General features: G+C 60.2%; 1 protein-coding gene across 5 annotated transcripts; it reads right to left on the bottom strand.

Moving 5' to 3' along the window:
• Nucleotides 1–61: 61 nt before the first annotated feature.
• Nucleotides 62–20283, bottom strand: LOC117644598 (sedoheptulokinase-like). 5 transcript variants are annotated; one of them, XM_034384184.1, is made up of 8 exons: nucleotides 20100–20283; nucleotides 3881–3977; nucleotides 3598–3810; nucleotides 2939–3183; nucleotides 2493–2758; nucleotides 2184–2327; nucleotides 1840–1986; nucleotides 62–1768 (listed from the first exon to the last, which is right to left on the bottom strand). In XM_034384184.1, exons 2-8 carry the CDS (start codon nucleotides 3935–3937, stop codon nucleotides 1359–1361), a joined length of 1482 nt encoding a protein of 493 aa, XP_034240075.1. In that variant the 5' UTR covers nucleotides 3938–3977; nucleotides 20100–20283; the 3' UTR covers nucleotides 62–1358. The 5 variants fall into 5 exon arrangements, with proteins under 5 accessions (XP_034240075.1, XP_034240076.1, XP_034240073.1 ...); XM_034384185.1 differs by lacking the exon at nucleotides 20100–20283 and adding an exon at nucleotides 10567–10603; XM_034384182.1 differs by lacking the exon at nucleotides 20100–20283 and adding an exon at nucleotides 10388–10540.
• Nucleotides 20284–20397: the final 114 nt, after the last annotated feature.

Genomic DNA, 20397 nt, shown 5'->3' with positions numbered 1-20397 from the left:
TGATGTGTCTTTGGAGCTCTTTTCTAGTTGGACGAGGATCGTATAAAGAAATCATTCCATATAATATTAGGCGTTTCATAACTTTCTTTATTGAGTATTAATTGAGATCATGGTCCTTTCTTTTTCCTCTTGAACAAGGCACATAGGCACGCCTTCAGCATACATACAACAAAATGCAGGTTTCCTCATAGTGCGCATCAGAATTGATCACATTTACATCCATGATATTCCCAAAATAAACCTGAGTTAGGCCCATTGTAGAAAAGAGGATTTTTGCATAGTTTGCGTTTTTATGAGACTTCACAGTGGCTATGTATGATCTCCAAAACTCTGAGAAAGATGCTGTGAGTTTATATGTAGTTGTATGTATAAATTCATCAACCGATGCAGAAAATAATTCTAAAAGTAATGATTAATGGCAAGTTTAACGGAGAAGCCAAAAATGTGCTTCCACTGCATAAATTAAATTCTGATTCATCTTATGCATACAAAAGCAAGACCAAGTAATAACAGCATAAAAATGTAGGCAGTAAAACAGGATGACATTTGATTCGAAGGACTTTCACTACAGTAGATGGCAGGTGTTTTGTCAAATAAACAGAACAGATCATTTTCTTAACCTTCCACAAGAACTTTTTTGATATCATCCTATACATCTATGTAAACTTTACAAAATGCCTATACTTGAGTGAAATCATTCTAATAACAAATGGTTGGTGCTGGGTGTTGTCCGAAGATGAGGAATTACTGAGCAATTCAAGGAAAAACTGAGAGGCCAACCGACAAGATTAATTAAGAAGGTCATACACCTACATACATTTGACAAAACAAAGAATGGTAAGAGGAACTGATTCAACATGTTGAAAATTACATTTGGGTCTAGAGGAAGGGGCAGGTTTCCCAAGCAGTAACCACTATTTTTCTATTAATATTCTTGTCTTTACATTTCATAGCCCTATAGAGTAGAGTCAAGGATGCATCCAAGTTACAGAAAAGTGCTAAATTTTGAAGAAATCGCTACACCACAATTGAAGAACAAAAAGTCGTGGCAAATGGGAGAGCCAATTACCGGAAATAGAGTCCCATGGATATGTAGGGAGGGCCTGCCTGCCTCTAGAGCGAGGGAAGCCAAGAGCAAGAGCCCCCCGCGGAGGGGGGTCGTTCGTCAGATGTCATCTGGTCATCTGGTACAGGAGTTGGCCCCCCGGGGCCTCGTCCCCTGCAGACTGGTTCCGAAGAGTCGTTCGCTCTCTGTCGCACTCACGCGGCGCCCGTAGGGGTGCGAGAGAGACAGAGTGATTCTTCGGAATGGCGTGTTGAGTGGTCGAGCATGGCAAGCGCCAGGCATCGCCGAGTGTCTAGGGCGAGCGCCGCAGGTCGGGGTGCTGCAGGCTGGCGGCCAGCGCCGCGCCCACCGAGGCGTCGCCGCTCTGGGTGAAGTGGACGGGCATCTTGTAGGCGGCGGCCACCTCGGCCTGCAGCAGCTGGTTCCGGACGAGCGCCGAGCCGCCGCCGATGATCCTCTGGACGTCGTGGCGCACGAACACCTCGCGGGGCATCATGTTGTGCAGGTTGCTGACGACGCCCTTGCAGAGCGCGCGGAACACGGCGCCCAGCCCCACGTTGCTGGGGTCCAGGTTGCTGACGACGGCGCGGAGGTTGGGCGTGTGGCGCTCGCCTAGCAGTGTGGGGCTCACCGTGGCCAGCCCCGCCTGCGCGTCCTCGGGCACCGCCAGCCCCAGCGCCACCGCCTTCTCCCACAGCGCCGCTGCAGAGCGAAAACAGCACACATTAGAGCGGGAACGACCCATTTTGCTGAAACGGAGGTAGGGCACTCACACTGCGGCACGTGGAAGCCCAGGTCGAGCGTCCACTGCTGCAGCATGCGGATGAAGGTGGCGAGGGCGTTGCCGCCGTTGATGGAGGCGGCCACGGCCAGGTAGCGGCCCTCGAAGTACGGGAAGTACAGCACGGCCGGCGACAAGCCTGCGAGCAGAGTCCAGTTATTTGCAGTGCAATTTGCCCAGCCCCAGCCAGACAGACAGCTGTTTGCTCAGACGTCGTCGCCGAGGCCTCGGCCAGCTGGAGAGTCGCTCTGTCTCTCTCGCACCCCTGCGGGCGGTCCCACGAGTGCGACAGAGACAGAGCGACGCGAGAAAGGTCGGCTGCTCCGCGCCCCTCACCGGAACTCGAGTCCGCGACGTCCGGCCGGAAGCCCTCGGGCAGCACAAAGGCGATCTGCGCCGAGGTGGAGATGTTGAGGACGGCGTCGCGCGCGCCGTGGAGGGTGCCCAGCACGGAGCACTGGAAGTCCCCGAGGGCGGTCCCTGTAACGGCCGGACTGATTGGGCGGCGGACAAGACGAGAGAGAGAGAGACGGACCAGGGTTGCCACCATGCACAGTGCAGAAAACTGCAAGGTATTGCCTAGCAGGCAGGCTGAAGGTTAGCCCTGGTGCTTCATTTTTTTGCCCTGTTGGCAGCACTACTGACCGACGCTGGTGCCGACAGGGATGCCCTCCCACGGCTCCACCAGGCTGCCGACGCTCTTCTCCGAGTGCACCACGTCGGGCAGCAGGCGGACGGGGAAGCCCGCCTCGGCCAGCTTGTCCACCTCCCAGGCGGCGTTGGCGGCGTCCACGTAGCCCCAGCTGGCGGCCGTCTGCACCGACATGGCGGGCCGGTCCAGGCCGCACAGCATGGCCGTCACCAAGTCCTGCACCGTGGCCGCGTGCGAGTACCGCTCCAGCTCCTCCGGCCTTAGAAAGAGAGAGAATCAATGTCTCGATACAAACGCCGGCTTAGCGTCTAACCTAACCAAAACCTAACCAAACCTTACCTAACCAAACCTAGCCTAACCTAACCAAACCAAACCTAACCTAATCAGCTGGAAAAAATGAACGCTTGCTGCGCCTTTACCAGTGTACTTGAAGGCCCACCTGTTCTTGGCGAGCCAGAAGAGCGTGGCGCAGCCGTAGCCCGAGTGCACCACGGAGCCGGCCATGGGCGGCGGCAGGTCGGCCAGGAAGGCGGGCGAGCAGCGCGAGTCCTGCCACGTGTAGAGCGGCGACATGGTGACGGGGCAGTCGGGCTGCATCAGCTCCTCCAGGCACAGCCGCTGGCCCGCCGCCTGCTGCCACAGCACCACGCCGTGCATCTGGCCCGACAGGCCGATGTGCCGCACCTGGGGACCACGACGACGACGGGGCCGGCGTTAGTCTGCCGTCTGATTCCGAACACTGCTTCGTCACTCTGTCTCTCTCGCACCCCTACGGACCGCCCCATGAGTGCGAGAGAGACAGAGCGACGAAAGCAGTGCTCGGAATCAGACGGCTGGCGTCTTCGAAACAGTGTCGGGAGGGTTGCCAACCTAGTTGCCCAAGAGGCAGGCTGAGGTTGGCAACCCTTCCGACACTGGGAATATTTACTAATGTGGCAGCACTGCTTCAACCAGCCCCGGAGTAGCGCCTGTGGTGGAGCGGGTAGGCAACTCTGCTCCGGGTGACTTGCGGGCACGGCGGGTCTGCCTACCCGCTGGTTCACAGGCGCTCCGGCCGGTGGTTGGCAGCGCTGCGGCCTCCAGGCCTCCACGCCTCACCTGTCTGAGCAGGTCCCTCGGCAGTCTGGAGATGCAGTTGTGCAGGGTGGACAGGATCTTGGGCACGTTCTGCTCATGGCCGTTCGGGGTGTTGGTCCGGATGTCCGCGGCCGTGTCCTTGGACTGGCGGGCGAGCACCGTGCCGCTGTCTCCCTCGCCCTCCAGCACGCCGCCCGCCGCCGAGACGGTCTTGCCCGCCACCACCAGGCATACCTGCAGCCAGACAGAGGTGGTGACACACCAGCAGAAGAGGCATGCAGTTTCACTTGTTGTTGTCACTCACCTTGACGGACGTTGTTCCGATGTCGATGCCCAGAACCAGGTTCTGGTCTCCCGGCATGATGCCGGGGGCCAACCGTCAGGAGGCGCTGGTGGCCACACTGCCAACAGAAACGCGGTGGAGGTGAAACAGAGAGCAACACCAAACACGCGCACACAGTGTGCCACACAGCGACCGCCACGCCGCCCGCAGCACGCCTCGAATCTACATCCAACCCTTGCTGTTGTTGTTCTTGCTGTTTCCTATTTACCTGGCCAAGTTTCCCCCGACTTTCCCTACAGGGCCGTGAGCTTCGCTTCGCAGGTGACTGTCATACTTTCGACGGGGCAACTTGGACCCGCCCCTTTCCCCCTCCGCCCACTCCACTCGGCCCTTTCCACGTACTTTGCCGCGTCCAGGGCGCGGAGCGTGAAGCACGAGGTGGGACGCGCATCAAACACACCTGACGCTCTCAAACTGAAACTTATACGAGCCAACAGGACGCGGGGCCGTAAGTTCAAATACCGGAAAAGTTAAGTTTTTTTTTTCTGGGTCGGGTCGGCTATTGAAATGTCCTCCACCCCCAAAATAGATATGTGAAAGGCGCGCATTCGTCGCTGTCTCTCTCGCACTCACGCAGCGCCTCGTTGGGGTGCGAGGGAGACAGGCTGCAGGTCGCGATGCACCGGCACACTGCACGCCGGCCCGCTCCGCATTCGTTTGTCTGAATGGCGGCTGATTGCGTGTGGGAGGGGAAAGTTTGGCGGCGCGCGCGGCCACGCGCCGCTCTGTCTCTCTCGCACCGCCGTGGGGCGCCCGCCATGAGAGCGAGAGAGACCGCGCGGGACGCAGCCCTGCGAGCGCGCCTCACCGGAACCGCCCCCGGGACGACGCCAACGCCACACCGGGCAACCGCGCAGCAGCCGCGGAATTTCCACGAAAAAGCCGTAAACATGCGGGGCCAGCCGAAGGAAGGCATAATGCTCTACGCGGCCGGTGGCTGCCTGTCGGCCCGCCCAGTGGGCACAGTGGGCCGGAAGACCGGCGCAGGCGGCCAAAACTCTAGACGCGTTTTGAGCTGCAGAGTCGCTAAACAGGCCTCGAACCGAACGTGTGACCCCACCAATGGCTTCCTCGTTCGGAGAGCAATCCATTGGTGGGGTCACACGTTCGGTTCGAGTCCCTAGCGGCTCTGGAGCTCACAACCCGTCCGGGACTTTGACCGCCTCCGCCGGGAGTGGATTCGGTGGAGTCAACGTAACACGGATGGATGAGGCGGCGAGATTGCTGCCCCGGGGACAGGCAGCGTCCTGAGGGGCAGACAGCGCGGGCAGCGTGTAACTCACCATCGCAAACTAGCCGCGCCGGCCGCGCTGGCCGCGGAAGTTGGACACATTGACGTTTTTAGCGAAATGAGAGTCCTCTGAAATAGAGCCGCCGGCCAGCAGGCGCGGACTCCGTCGCTCTCGCACTCACGGGGCGTCCCGTAGGGGTGCGAGAGAGAGACGGCAACAGAGCGGCCAACTACTGGTGTGGTGGCCCGGGGCCGAGCTGGCCCCACTAAATCTACCGCCGCCGATCGCAAACTCGCTGGGGCAGAGGTGAGTGACGGTGTGGTGGTGAGGGAAAGGGGTGAGGCGCCAGAGAAACGAATAGCCACGCGCTGCAACAGACTCTGCACTCTCGCAAACTTTCCGTCTGAAAAGGACAGCTCTGTCGGATGAGCCACGATGGAGTCCGTGAGGGGGAGCGGACGTCGACCGGGAGCAAGATTCACTACGCCACTGTCTCGCCAGCACGGACGGAACACGAGCACTAATTCGGAAACATTCGAGTGAAGGACGGCGCGACGCTTAATTGGCACGCCCTGTGATGGACGATTATTTTCCATGTGTGTGTCGTCTCTCTCTCTCTCTTGCGGGGGCGACGGCCGGGAGGACGACCACGACGCGGAAGGGGATGGGGAGGATGTAATAGAAGATAATTTGTCGTCGATAGTGCTGCGCAGTGCCGCGCCACACAGTGGGCCAGAAGACCGGTGGAGGCGGTCAACATCTCGGACGCGTTTTGAGCCCCATAGTCGCTAAATGGGACGTGCGACCCCCACCAATGGATTCCTCGTTCGGAGAGCAATCCATTGGTGGGGTCACACGTTCGGTCCGAGCCCTGTTTAGCGACTCTGGAGCTCAAAACGCGTCTCGAGTTTTGGCCGCCTGCGCCGGTCTTCCGACCCACTGTGCGCCACCCGGCCGGTTTATCGGGATCGACGGGAAGCATCGGGAACCGTCGGTTGCTGCGCTAGGAACCGGCCAGACGGCCAGACCTTTCCGCCAGTCTTTGTTTGGCGAGCTGTAATCCCGGCCGGCTGTCTCTCTCGCGCCGCCGCTCCGCCGCGTGGGTGCGAGGGCGACGGAGCGACTCGCAGTGGACCCACTCATCCGCGACCAAGTCCCGCCAGATCGGGGAGGCTTCCGGCTGCTCTCGGCTTCCCTCGGGACGGCCCCGCCGACGGGCTAAGTGGCAACGACACTGTGGAAGGAAAGAGTGCAGAAGGCCACTGTCTGACGGACAAGTTCGCAAAGCAGCTATACAAATAGCTCGCCGCGCGTGCTCGCAAAACTCGCAAATTCTTCCCAGTTCCGAACTAAGCCTGCGCGCCTCCTGTTTGAGAAATCGCGGGACTGATTCCGAGAGTCTCTGTCTCTCTCGCACCTCCGCGGGACGCCCCACGAGTGCGAGAGAGACAGAGCGACGGGGAGGCCGCTCGGCTCGCCCAGGCAGTGGCATTGCCAATGAGCTTCGAGGAGCGTCGGCGGCGCGGCCGTCAGCCCGCGCAGCGCGCACTGACAAGCGAGGTGACAAGCGAGATAACCGACACGGAAATCGCATCATGCAACCCACTCGGCTCGCCGGCCGGGGATGAATCTGGGATGAAGGTGTCATGCCGGGGGAGGGGACAGGCCTTGGGCTGGCGGCGCCGCAGTGCAGCCTCTGCAAATTTTACCAACCGGCTTTCCAGATCCAGCCTCGGCGTCCGAGTCACACCACTCGAGGCGGCCAAAACTCGAGACGCGTTTTGAGCTCCAGAGTCGCTAAATGGGACTCGAACCGAACGTGTGACCCCACCAATGGATTGCTCTCCGAACGAGGAATCCATTGGTGGGGTCACACGTTCGATTCGAGTCCCATTTAGCGACGCTGGAGCTCAAAAAGCGTCTAGGGTTTCGGCCGCCTCCGCCGGTCTTCCGGCCCACTGTGCGCACCGCCAGCGCACTGCAAGCACACTGCAAGCTTGAATGGCAGCCCCGCCGCGTATTTCGGACTAGCCCCATTAATCTGATTGGCTCAGCGCCGCTGAGCGGCTCGCCTACGTCCGCGGGGCAGCGAGACGGAGAGGCCGGAAAGAGGAAGGAGGACAGAAGAGGCCTCTCGAGTTGGCGGATAATGCCCTGTTAAACTTGCAGGCCGTCTTATGGCGGCCCCAATAAAAGGGACGGAGTCAACGCGAGCGCGGTGACCGTCGTCGCTCTCTCTCTCTCGCACCCGTACGCGACGCCCCGCGAGTGCGAGAGAGTCCGTCCGACAGGATTGTCTTGGCGGCGGCGTGGACGTGGAGGGGGACTCGACACGCCACAAAAAAACTCAGCCCTGCGTAGGAAAGAGGGATGGAAGGGCTGCGGTATAAACTAACCTTTGAGGACGCCACTCTGGGCGACGCGGCCGCGCCGGCCCGACCCGGTCCCCCATGCATTTCAGATAAGAAGGCCAAAAAGGTCGCCCCGCACCAAAAAAAAATGTCTTTGTTGTGGTCGAATTTAGACCACTATCGAACAGAAGTGATCACCACTACGAAGTCGTTTCTTTTGTTTTTGGGAGGAACAAGAACGCATGCCGCGGGTCAAGAAACGCGCGGGAAAAGGAGAGAAGATATTTCGACTTCGTTTCTTAATTAGCCGAGTCGGAGTGATTAGCTGGCACGGTACGGCAGGGGCGAAAGGAGAGAGAGAGAGAGAGAGAGAGAGAGAGAGAGAGAGAGAGAGAGAGAGAGAGAGATAGAACGGGGGCGGCAATGTCATCTTCCCGAGTTGGCGACTGTCTGTCTGCCTGTCTGTCTGTCTGTCTGTCTGTCGCGGGACGATGAAGTTGGATGAGGCAGGGGAGACTCGGACGCACAGACAATACTATTATCACGATTACGTGGTGGCTGCCGGCCAAAAGTTGACTACTGTGCTCCCCACTCCTCCCCCTCCTCTAGCAGTGGTGCGGCAGCAGCGCGGAGGACGCTAATCATATTCCTGCAAAAGCGATGGCCGCGATGGCAGTGCCGTGAACCTGGCAGTGCCGCGGAACACAAACACGCTGGCGTACAGTCGCGCAAACACGCAAACACGAACCTGTCCAGCGCAGGTATTAATCGAGTCCATCAACTCGCTGGCCAGAACGTCGCAGGAACGTCGGGGTCGGCCGGCGGAGCCAACTGACGTACATATCGAAAACGTCGATACTTCGCACGTCGTTTCGATTGTTTCGAGTTTTCAGAGGAGCCCCTCCCCTCCGGCAACGGGAGTCGAAGGGCGTATTTTTAGAGCGGCGCGCGCAAAGAAGCACGCCATGGAGAAGCGGCGGCATCAAACGCGGGAAAACAAATGAAAGGGGAGCGGGAAAATAAATAAATAGCGGCAATCACTGACGGCCAAAAAGTGCGCAATGGCGCGAGACTGAGTGTCAAGTTGTTTCATGTCGGAGCCTTTGTTTTGTTTCTTTCTGACGACGCGGTGTTTGAAGGGGTGGCAGACAGACAGACAGACGGGGAAGCAGACGGACAGACAGACAGACAGACCGACAGAGAAGGCGGCGACACAGAGACAAAGCACAGTCTCTGTGTTCCGCGAGGCTGCGCGATTCGAATGAGGCAGTTTGCAGCCACGCGAGGCTCGTCAGGTTCGTCGCTCGCACCGACCCAGACCCAGATTAGATTAAAACAGAGCCAGGCGACATTCAAGACTGACAGGCGGAGCGGAGCCCACCTCGAGGCGGCGGATCGAACGAACGTGCCCGCACGGTCAAATGGAGCCGGCAACAGTGTACTTGTTGTGCCTGTTGTTGAACGTGGATGTGGCAATCATGGCTTGGAGACCCCAGGGGGCGGCGGGCCGGCGAGCGCGGCGTGGTGACAGGCCGCCCGGCCCGGACTATTTTCAGACTCCAGTCTCGGCCAGGCCGGGCCCAATAAGACTCCGGGGAGTGGTTCCATACTGCCGCGCGCGCCAAGCGTCAAGCGGCAGGCGGGTCGGAAAATAGGTCCCAAGTAGACGAAGCCGACGTCGTCAAACATGAGGGACTAATAGCTCCATCAGAGGGGCCGGCTGCCTCTCTCGCACTCACGGGGCGTGCCGTATGTACGCGCGAGAGAGACAGAGCCAAGGCGGTGAACACAGGGGAGGCAAAGCAGAGCGCTCCGAAGAGTTAAGATACCGAAGGTTCGACGCTGCATGCGTGCGACAGAGACGGAGCGACGAAACAACTCCTCGGAACCAGCCTGCAGACAGGGTGGGGCAGACAGCCGAGCCATTCCCGAAGAGTCTCGTCCTCGCTCCGTCTCTCTCGCACGCATGCGGTGCGGCCCGCGAGTGCGACAGAGACAGAGCGACAAAGTTACTCTTCAGCACGGCAGACAGGGTTGGCAGACAGGGGCGGCAGACGGGGCAGGGCAGGTGGCCGGTACGTGCATATTGATTCCGTAAAGGCAGGCCGGGCGAGGCGGTCGCCAACTCGATCAACTTGATGAAACGCGGAGAGCTGTTGTCGAGCTTTAGTTTTGTGCTCGGAGTCTGCCAAAGACGCCGCAGCCAACAAGTTGGACTCGGTCTTCAGCGAGTGCTCGCCGAACCGGAGGGCCGGGCGACCCGAAGGGCCCCGAAAGGCCCCGAAATAGAGGAGGCCGTCGACGCGGACGCGGTCCGAGGCCCGGTTGTTATCCAATGGAGTAAACAGCTGTTTCGCCTTCGCTGCTTCGCGCTTCGGGCGTCGCTTCCGCGCTCCCCGTTTCCAAGGGGCGGTGACCCGGCAACTCCGAATACTCCGTCCGATACGGCACGAAGTTGGGGCGGGCAGGCGGGGCCGGCGGGGCCGGCGGGGCCGGCGGGGCACACGCGAGGGAAGACACAAAAAGCTTCCAATATAGCCATGTGTGTGCTCGGGGCACGCGCGCGCAGACCCACAGCACGTCGGTTGTAAGCGTGGCCGTCGCACAGTGGGTCGGGAGACCGAGACCGGTGGAAGCGGTCAACATCCCGGACGGGTTGTGAGCTCATCGCTAAATGACACTCGAACCGAACGTGTGACCCCACCATTGGATTGCTCTCCGAACGAGGAATCCATTGGTGGGGTCACACGTTTGGATCGAGTCCTGCTTAGCGGCTCTGGAGCTCAAAATGCGTTTAGAGTTTTGGCCGCCTGCGCCGGTCGTCGGCCTGGCCCTCCAACAGAGCAGTGGTGTCGCGCCGGGATGGATCTCGGCGGCGTGCTTACGGGGTCCTTGTCCTCCTCGGGGGAGGGATCAGAGGGCAGGCGGCGGCGGGGTGGGCGTTAATCCCGGCGGCTGTCGAGGACGTCGTCGCGGACGTCGCGGACGTGGCGCGCGCCGCCACGCCGTCACAGCTGTCACACACCGCGAGCACCGCGAGCACCGCGACGACGAAGGGGCCTACCGCACTACTACCGCGCCGTGCCGGCCCAGTGTCCCACTCCGCACTAAAGCCCCTCAGCCAGCGGGCCGGCGGGCCAGCGCGCCGAGCCGAGCCAAGGCAAGGCCGGCGGAGTGGGGGCCGCGGGGGGCGGGGCGGGGCTTGGCGGGGTGGGGCGGCACAGCCTACCGCGGCTACCGCGGCCCGCCGTGGGACAGCACATGGACCACCAGTGTGCATACACACGAAAGCGCCCGGAGTCTCGCGGTCGAGAGTCATGACGTCATGCACGCCGCACGCCGCGGCTAGACGGCCTGTCTGGCCGCCACACCTTCAGACGCCACAAAGGAAACAACAAGGGCCCCGACACGAAACAACGTGACACTCCCTCGCTCGCTCGGGGCACTGCGCATTTTTTGACATTCTGTGCCTATTCGTTTATTTCTTTTGCTGGAGGATCCCCTTTTTCTCTGTTTGTCCGCGTTTGATGGCGTGTTTCTTTGAACGAACGCCTGTCTGTCTGTCTGTCTGTCTGTCTGTCCGTCTGTCCGTCTGTCTGGCCGTCCGCTCGTCCCGGCGGCCCACTCCCCGCGGCGGACAGCCCTGCACAGCCCGCCACTCATCCCGGATGCCCCCGTTTCAATCATGGCCGACGAGGCGGCCTTTTATTCGTCCCCAGAGCGGCCAACTAACTTGGCGCAATTATTTCCCAAATGCGAAATTAAAGTCAAGACTTTGGGTCCCAGGGGCCCCGACCCCGCCCCGCCCCACTCACAGTGGGCCAGGAGACCGGTGGAGGCGGACAAAACTCTGGACGCGTTTTGAGCTCCAGAGTCGCTAAATGGGACTCGAACTAAACGTGTGTTCCCACCTATGGATTCCTCGTTCGGAGAGCAATCCATTGGTGGGGTCAGACGCTCCGAGCGCGTCTCGAGTTTTGTCCGCCCGCGCCGCGGCGCCGGTCTTCTGGCCCACTGTGCCACTCTCTTCCGCATTCGCCAGGAAGGCACGCCCTGCGAAGCTGGCACACTGTCTGGCATGAAATACGGTCGCCTCCTGGGTCCCTCTCGGTCCCCAGTCCCGCCGTCGCAGCAGAGTCGAGTCACTGCTGTCGTCCTGGCCGGGCTCGTCCGGAGACCCGTCCGTCCAGGCCAGTCATAAACCAGCACACTGTTGTTGCTCTTGCGGCGGGGCGGGGCGGGGCGGGGCGGGGCCACTGCACACAGATTAGCCGGCAGATGGAATGGAAAACCGTTCATGAATATGCTCGGTCCAGCGCGAGGCTCGGCGAGGCTCGGCTGGTGCACTCGGAGGCGGTGCGCACGCATATCAAACCTTATTACCAAAGCAATAAGGAAGGGGCGAAAGCCCGAAAGGGGGCGGCATGGTGGAGCTGAGCGCAGCCCTCGATGCCTAAAACATGAAGCGTTAATTGGCAGGCCATGTCCAGACTGATTCCGAGAGCCGTTTTTGCCGGCCTGTCCCACTCGCACCTGTGCGGAGCGCCCCGTGGGTGCGAGCGAGACAGCGCGGCGGAAAACGACTCTCAGAATCAGTCTGCCGCTCCGCGCGGCCGGCCGGCCGGGCAAGACTCTTGAGGCTGCCCCAGACACCACCTCTTTCCTGCGGCGGGCAGCGCGGCGGGAGACCTGATTCGTTTCGTCGCTCTGTCTCTCTCGCACGCTAGGCCACGCTAGGCCACGCCGTGGGTGCGAGAGAGACAGAGCGACCCTTTCCGCAATCTGGCGGGCGGGGCGCCGCGGGGCGAAGGGCGGGGCGGTGATAACTTTTATGAAAGATGTATGCCGGCGAACTTTACAGGGCAGCCGCGTGTTGGGCGGATCGAGTCCCGAATCATCGGCGAAGCGGGCGAAGCCGCCAGACGGGCTGAGCCACCAAAGCCAAAGAGAGAGATAGAGAGAGTGAGGCTTCACCTGCAGCCCCGCCAGAGCTCGAGCCACCCTCCGACCCGCGAGCCCAACCACGCGCCGCCAACCCCGACCGCCCCAGCGACCCTCAGCCACCTCCGACCCCCCCGGCAAACCTCATCCGACCCCAACCACCGCCAACCCCTCAAACCGCCTCCGTAACCACCTTCGGCCATTTGCTCCAACACCTCCCCCTCCCCCCCCCTCTCTCTCTCTCTCTCTCTCTCTCTCTCTCTCTCTCTCTCTCTCTCTCTCTCTCTCTCCCTCCCTCTCGCCCCCTCTCGCCGCGTTCCTCGCCTAATGCATGCCAGCCTCTAATTATTTTATCACGTGTTCGTGCCGGGGGGTTGGTAGTAACGGCGCCATTTAGTATTCGCACGTTTGCCGGCGTGCCGGACGAGAAACGCGAAGCGTGAAAGCGCGCCGGCGAAATCCGAGCGAGCACTCCATTGTCACGCACACAGTCACACGTCGCGAACGTGCGTACGTCTCTGTGTGTGTGACGACTGCCCGTGTGTGTGTGTGTGTGTGTGTGTGTGTGTGTGTGTGTGTGCAAAACGTAGCCCTAGTTGTCGTTGCAGCGCGAGCACGGCTGTGAATAAGGCATGAGTTGCTAAGGGGCTTGCAGGGCAGCGGCATGGAAAGAGAATGGAGAGAGAGAGAGAGAGAGGAGAAAGGACGAGGGAAACGTGACTTCGCTTTGAATGATAACGCCTCTGTGACGCCGCGACTGCACCGTGACGAGCGCGTCACGGCGAGCCGAGCTGCTGCGACGTCGCGTCTCGCTGGTTCGCCTCGTCGCTCTGTCTCTCTCGCACTCATGGGGCGTCCCGCAGGGGTGCGAGAGAGACAGAGCGACAAAACGATCCTGGGGTCGCTCGGCAGGGGATTGGACAGAGAGAGAGAGAGAGAGAGAGAGAGAGAGAGAGAGAGAGAGAGAGAGAGAGAGAGAGGGAGGGAGACACGTCGTCGGGACACGGAGATGGCGGCGGCACCTGTCTCGGCTCCAGCTGCTGCTCCTGCAGGCTGATTCCGCACAGTGCGGAGGGGCCAACCCGCATCACTCTGTCTCTCTCGCACTCATGGGTACTGTCGGTCGGCGGGGCCCCTCCGCACTGTGCGGAATCAGTCTGCAGGGCCGGGGAGGCGCTCGGACTGGCGGGGGCGGGGCAGGGCGGGGCGGGGCGGGCGAGGTCACGCCACCGCGCCGTCACGCCGTGAAAAGGGCGGATCGGATGGGGCGCAGGCAGCGCAGGCAGCCTCTTCGCGAGCGGCGCACATGAGAGGCGGGGCCGGGCGGGGCCTGGAGGGGCAGGCGCGGCCTGGAAGGTCTGGAGAGGCGCGCAGAGGCGCGCAGAGGCGCGGCGCTTGGAGAGGGTGGGAGAGGTTTCCCCGATGCGATTCCGGTGACGCGGGACGAGGCCTAGATCGCGCACCCTTGTCGCGGCTCGTCCTCGCCGCTCACTTTGGCCACTTTGGGGCCCGACCCGCCCGACCGGCCCGACGGGAAAGGCCTTGTTTACCCCCCACCTTGCTTTCATCTCGCTGTCTCTCTCTCTCGCACCCTTAGTGCGACAGAGACAAAGCGACGAAATTCTCGAATCGGTCGGCTGCGCAGGCCGGGAAGGATTCCCCAATCACCTGCTCGCCTCGCCTTTCATTTTGCTTTTTATGAAAAATACATTTATTGTTTTATGGAAAGCAATTTGTCGGGAGGAGGGAACAGGGCGGCCCGCGTTGTCTGTCTCTCTCGCTCTCCCCGCGGCGCCCCGCGGATCAGCCTCGGAGTGACGTGTTACCGAAAAGAGGCGCCGCGGCGGGGAAATTTCCCCGCCGCACTAACAGGCAGCGACATTTCCCGTTCGGAAATTGGCGTCGCGTTCGCGGGCCGGGATAACGAAGGCCTTTGTATGCTCTGTCTCTCTCGCACTCACGGGGCGTGTCGTAGGGGTGCGAGGGAGACGGCGGCGAGAGGGGAGGGAAAGGGGGCCCCGAAGAGTGCCTTGCAGCCGCCTGCAGGCTGGCTCTGTCTCTCTCGCACTCACGGGGCGTCCCGTGAGGGTGCGAGAGAGACAGAGCGCGGATTCACACGGCTGCCATGTGAGCACCGTGACAATGGACGTCGCCTTGACTGTGACAGACAAGCCTGCTGCAGAGCCCCGCGGAGCACTATAGAGACGCCGGGACTGAGCTCGCTCCGGCGGGAAAAGGGGGGGGGGAGTCTTCTCAATCGTCATGGAGGCGGCGGGGAGGACACACACACGTGCGCGCACGTAGACGCTGGAAGCCACAGGAATTTTTCATATCGTTCGTTCAAGAGAGGCTGCCGTGCTTGTGTGTGTGTGTGTGTGTGTGTGCCCATTCTATTTTTCTATTGCCTCTGACCTCGGTCCAGCGAGGCACGGCTCTGAGAGAGCGGCGCGCCGAAGGGCCGAAAGGGTCACCTCCACCGCCCACCTGTCCGTCGCTCTCTTGCGCGCTCTCTATCTCTCTCTCCACTGACCGAACGACTAGATCAGTCGGGCTTTTAACAGGAAATTGCTACGAGGAGAAGCCTATCGCGCAGGCTGAGGTTGGCAACCCTTCCAACACGCGTGCATCGTGCGGGAATTTTATTTCCCTACTCGGGTGGCAACACTGCGCTGGTCGGCCCGGGACGCCCAATCGCTGTCAGGAAGCGTGAATTGATGAGGGCCAGAGAGGCACGACGCCATCCCGTACGACGCCGTCGTCTCCAGGCTCCCCGGCGCACAGTGGGCCAGAAGACCGGCGCAGGCGGACAAAACTCTAGACGCTCCAGAGTCGCTAAACAGGACTCGAACCGAACGTGTGACCCCTCCAATGGACTGCTCTCCGAACGAGGAATCCATTGGTGGGGCCACACATTTAGTTTGAGCCCTGTTCAGCGAATCTGGATCTCAAAACGCGTCCAGAGTTTTGTCCGCCTGTGCCGGTCTTCTGGCCCACTGTGCGCCGCCGCGACGGCTGCACGGCCGGGCCGACCCGGAGATGGCTGCTTCCCGTCTTCCCGCGCCTTCCTGCCATCGGCGTCCAATAACCGCAGCCGGCGTGCAGCGCCGGCAACGCCGACCCAACTCGCCGCCACAGTGCGGTCGGTGTTCTTAATTCCGATGCGGGCGGTTTTGGCGGCCGCGGCACACCACCACACCGGCAACGCCAAGGAAGAACTTGGTAATGGTGGCCGCGCCGCCAGCTGCGCTCTGGAGGCTTCCGCGTGACCGGTAAAATTTTCTTATTCCCAGGGATGTTTCTCCCAGTGCTCGGCCCAAGGTTCAACCCCCTCCGCTCGGCCGCCAGCGCCGACCGCGCTCACCGCAGCCCGGCGGCCCGGCGCGCTGCGCAGTGGGTAGGGCGCGCCGGAGAGGCCGCACTGTGGGCCAGAAGACCGGTGGAGGCGGACGAAACTCTAGACGCGTTATGAGCTCCAGAGTCACTAAACAGGACGCGAACCGAACGTGGATTCCTCGTTCGGAGAGCAATCCATTGGTGGGGTCACACGCTCGGTTCGATCCCCATTTGGCGACTCCGGAGCTCAAAACGCGTTCAGAGTTTTGTCCGCGTCCACCGGTCTTCTGGCCCACTGTGGGCCGGGCCGGAGGTAATGGAGACTGCCACAGGAAAACTGGGAAAAGACTTCCACGCTTTTCGACGCTCTTCCACGCGCGACTGCCCCCACGACGGCGGCCTCGCCGCTTCACGGTCCGCTGCCGCATTCCCCGGGATTCTCCGGGATTCTTCGGGACGGCAATCGGATTCGTATTGATCCTTGACGGCGGAGCCCGGCGGAGCCGCCCGTCCCGGTGGCCGACGGCAGGCCGAGGGGGTGGGGGTGCTGAGTACTTCCGGAACGCGCCGACCGGCCCATCGGAAGTGGTCCTAACTGACTCTGCCAACCCCTGGAGGCTGGAGGCGGCTGGAGGCCCCGGGCGGCTCGGCTCCGGGCCCGAGTCCGGGACGGCCTGGAAAGGTCCCGAAGGACTTGTCTTCTGGAGAGGCGCGAAATAAGCCGATCAGGGACGCTCAAAAACTATCTGGGGACTCGGCAGGGGGGGGGGCGCTAACGTCGAGCCATTCTCGCCTGGAATCGGCGCGAAGCGCAGCGAGAAGGGAAAGGCAGTGAAAAAGAGGGAGAAGCGAAAAGAGATGCCGGCCTTGACTGCGGCGTGCTGCTCGGGCTGCTCGCTCGGCGAGGGCGCGGCGTAAGCAGCTTAACTTAACTCCCGACGGCCTGCCGGCCTGCCGGCCTGCCAGCCGGACACGTGGTCCAGCGCGTTTTACAGCTGCCGGGCCGCGCTGTGCCACGCCGAGCCACGCCGAGCTAGGCCAGGTCGATCCGCGTGCAGGTCCACGGGCCGGACTAGGCCGGGCCGGGCGGCAGGGTGGCCACCCTATAAATAAAAGAGGGGCAAATAATGCCCTGGGGCCCTTGCCCTGCCAGCCGTTGGCCAGCCGTTGGCCAGCCTGCTTGGCGTCCCGGGGGATCGAACGGTCCGGCGTGGAACTGACGAGCCAACCGCGGCACCGCGGTCTGCGTGAAGCGCGCGGCCTCGCTCCAGTAGACTGATCCCGAGAGTCGTTTTCGTCGCTCCGTCTCTCGCGCAGCGATACGGCACGGCCCGTGAGTGCGAGAGAGACGGCGGCGCGACTCTCGGAGTCGGTCTGCAGTCCAGCCTCCACCTCCACCCCCACCCCCAGCCACGCCCGGCCGCAGACCGATGCCGCCTCCGCCTTCGCGCTGCCCGCTCTGACCCACATCAAACAGACTAAAGGGGCGGCCAATCAAAAGCAGCGACCGAAAAAAAAAAACCGCGGCGCCGCCGGGATTTGAACCCGGGCGTGTCTCCGATTCTCCGAGCGCTTTCTTTCTTGCGCGTGCGGCCTTGTCAAGGAATGGAGCCTCGGGTCGCTGGTGGAGGAAATAATTACGGTCTTCGCTGGCGAAGCAGGAGGAGCGGGCGAGGCTGGAAACCTGAGCTTCCGAGATGGCGCGCCGCGGGCTGTGGGCGTGGCGGGGCCGAGGAAACCACTTTAAGTTGGCAAACAATAAGCGGGGAACAGGGATCCAAAGGGCCGATCATAATGAGGCGCTCCGTGGCCAGACTTTCGTCGATCAACCACTGCCACGCCCCCACAAGCGGGCGGGCTCTTTTAACGAGTGTAGGCCAATAAGACACGTCATACTCAGGACTCACACTCATGAGCGCGTCTTCATGACCGATTGCACTCCCGTGGCTGCATATAATCAGCTTGGAATGAACCCGTGGAAATGTACTCGACCGAGTGCACGTTTCAAGCGGCGTGTTCTGAGTTTCGGGCAGTATCACAGAGTGCCTGCGGGGAGGTTTCGCCAATCGGCCGGCAATTTGCTTCGTTTCGGACCGGAAGTGGCGTGCGGCTCGGCCGGAAGTGGGGGCAAACAAGCGCTGAGTGACTCTCGGCCGGTTTACTCGCCACCATCATTTGCTCGCGTTTGCCGCGGCGTCGTCCCGCCTTTCCATCCAACGCCATTAATTCGCCGCTTCAGAATAATGGCGAAGCCCAGTGGCCTAGCCGGGAGCGGGGAGGGGAGGGGGCGCCTCCCTTCTTCCGGCCCCCCCTTCCCCCCACCCCCGCCGGCTCGCCGCCTCGGGACCCCCAGCAGACTTCCTATTCTTTTCACCTCCCGTCGTAAACGGCTCGTTCCATTACGGCGCGGCGGACACGGCGCCCTGATTGGCCATCGCCTGGCGCCACGGTCGCGCCCCGCCCCGCCACGTCGGCCCCGGCTCTGGCCCGTCACACACAGCACGCCGCGCCACGCCGCGCTCAAAGGGGGTTGATGACAGAGAGCCGATTGGCTGGGCTCGCCATGGCTCGCCACAGCCGGGCCGGCAGACTGGGCACGGCGCGGCACCGACCGACCGCCAGCAGGCCGCACCAACCACCCGACGATAAACAACCCCACATGCAGCGAGTCGCAAGCTAATCGGACCGGAAACACGTCTAGGTCCGCCGGCCCGGCCGGTCACGCGGCCGTCACCTTGCGCGTTCGTCACGTCACAGTGTCACGCGGCATCACGCGGCCCTGGCCGGTCGCCAAGAGCAGCTCGGCGGTCGTCCCGGTGCTCGGGGCGGGGCATCTAGGCGAGGTAGTGCTGCGCAGCACCCCAGACGGGACCTTCCATTTCCGAAGGAAAAAAAACGCAAAAGAAAAAGGAAATGTCCAACCTTTTTTTTTGTTCTGTCGGCGATATATTTGTGCCCCACCACTCGGTCAGACCAATGTCACAGTTTTTTGGTCAGACTTGAATGTCACGCCGAGAGAAGGTCGGACATTAATGTGTCACTCCTCACCTCGCCTTTCGATTTTCAGCGCCACCCCACCCCCCGGCCCTGCGACACGCCCCGTGCGAGAGACGGAGCGACGAGACGAAAAGTGCCGCCCGCCCGGAGCGCCCGCGGAACGGCGGGTAGGCAAGCCCGGCGCGCACGCCAGTCCGGCACCGCAGGGATTGCCTACCCTCCGTTCCGCGGGCGCGAACCGCGCGAAACGCGAACCGCGCCAACGCTCCGGGCGGAGAGTCTAGTCGGCCAGCAGAGAGAGCTGAGGTTCCCGGAGGCTCAAGTCGACGAGTTATGTACAGTGTGCAATGGAACACAATGGAAGCAGCATGGCGCTCTAACTACAGAGTTGAGTTTGAAGCCTTTCAAAATGAATCTACAGCAGTGTCAAGCCATTTCGCCTGCACTGCGTTTCATGTACCAGCAAGCTGGAAAATCTACATTCAGTTCTATGACAGGAAGAAAGAGAGGAAGAAAGATAGTGTTAAATAAGATTAAAATTGCCAAACTCGAGCCAATTTGCGAATTTTACATCTACAGTACAAAATCCTTCTTCTACTTAAATGGAAAGAGAGTATTCCATTGAATTATTAATCAGCTTGAAGCTAGTAAAAGATTTGCTCTACAAAAAGCTTTAGTAAACAGATATTATAATAAGTCATATCATAATTTCAAAAAATAACAGAGAATCTCTTATATTGTTTTGTGGTTTAACTTTTTATGCTGTCCTATTTTCTTTAAAAAGTGTATGTTGCTCTGCTTTTTCTATTTATAAACAGAAAGTGGGACAACCCTTGGTGTTTTAATAATTTGAAGACATTTTCTGGTTGAATTGTGTAAGAATTGAATAAAATGTGTAATAATCACTACAAGGGATACTGTAGCATAAACATTGCAAGACTGTATGACCTTCATCTATTGGGGGCACTAAGAGAGTAATTGGACCATAAAAAATACCCATTAAATTAATGTTGTGAAAGAAAGTACCAACTACCTGGTCTCTTCACATTAGCAGCCTGACATAGATTCTGACATCTCTATTGGAGCATCAAAAAGTATAGCAGCATTTATTTTAGGCATGTCATGTAAGCTACTACCCTTTTGCATGCAATGAAAGTTGAATGAAGGTCTATGAAGGGCATGACCGGTTGGTTTGAGGTTAAGTTCACCACCTAATACCACCAAATGACTGGCCAGAAGCAGCAAAATAACAAGAAAAGGCAACTCTACGAATGAACACAAATATATTTAATACAAAACGCAGATAGATAGATAAAATTAACTCACGAATCTAAACACAATTCCATACAATCCATGTTAACGATCTAAACGCCCCTCTTTGCGAGATGCAAAGTGCAGTACTGCCTGCTTCTGCTTGAACCCCTAGCAGACGACTCGAAGGCACGTCTCGGACTGTACTCAACCCCAACTTCCACCACCACCAAATTTAGGGGTGGTGGTGGAAGCGGGTATAGTCCACACAGCACCTAACTGCAGAGTGCCCCACCACGAACGCACTATGCTTACCCCCACCACTAACAGCATCCCGCTCATTGCCAACTGATAAATATGAAAACTGAAAAAT

The sequence above is a fragment of the Thrips palmi genome, unplaced genomic scaffold (genome assembly GCF_012932325.1).
Source record: "Thrips palmi isolate BJ-2018 unplaced genomic scaffold, TpBJ-2018v1 HiC_scaffold_18, whole genome shotgun sequence".
NCBI lineage: Eukaryota > Metazoa > Arthropoda > Insecta > Thysanoptera > Thripidae > Thrips > Thrips palmi.
The sequence above is the reverse complement of the archived record's forward strand: the minus strand, read 5'-3'. Positions and strand labels throughout refer to the sequence as shown.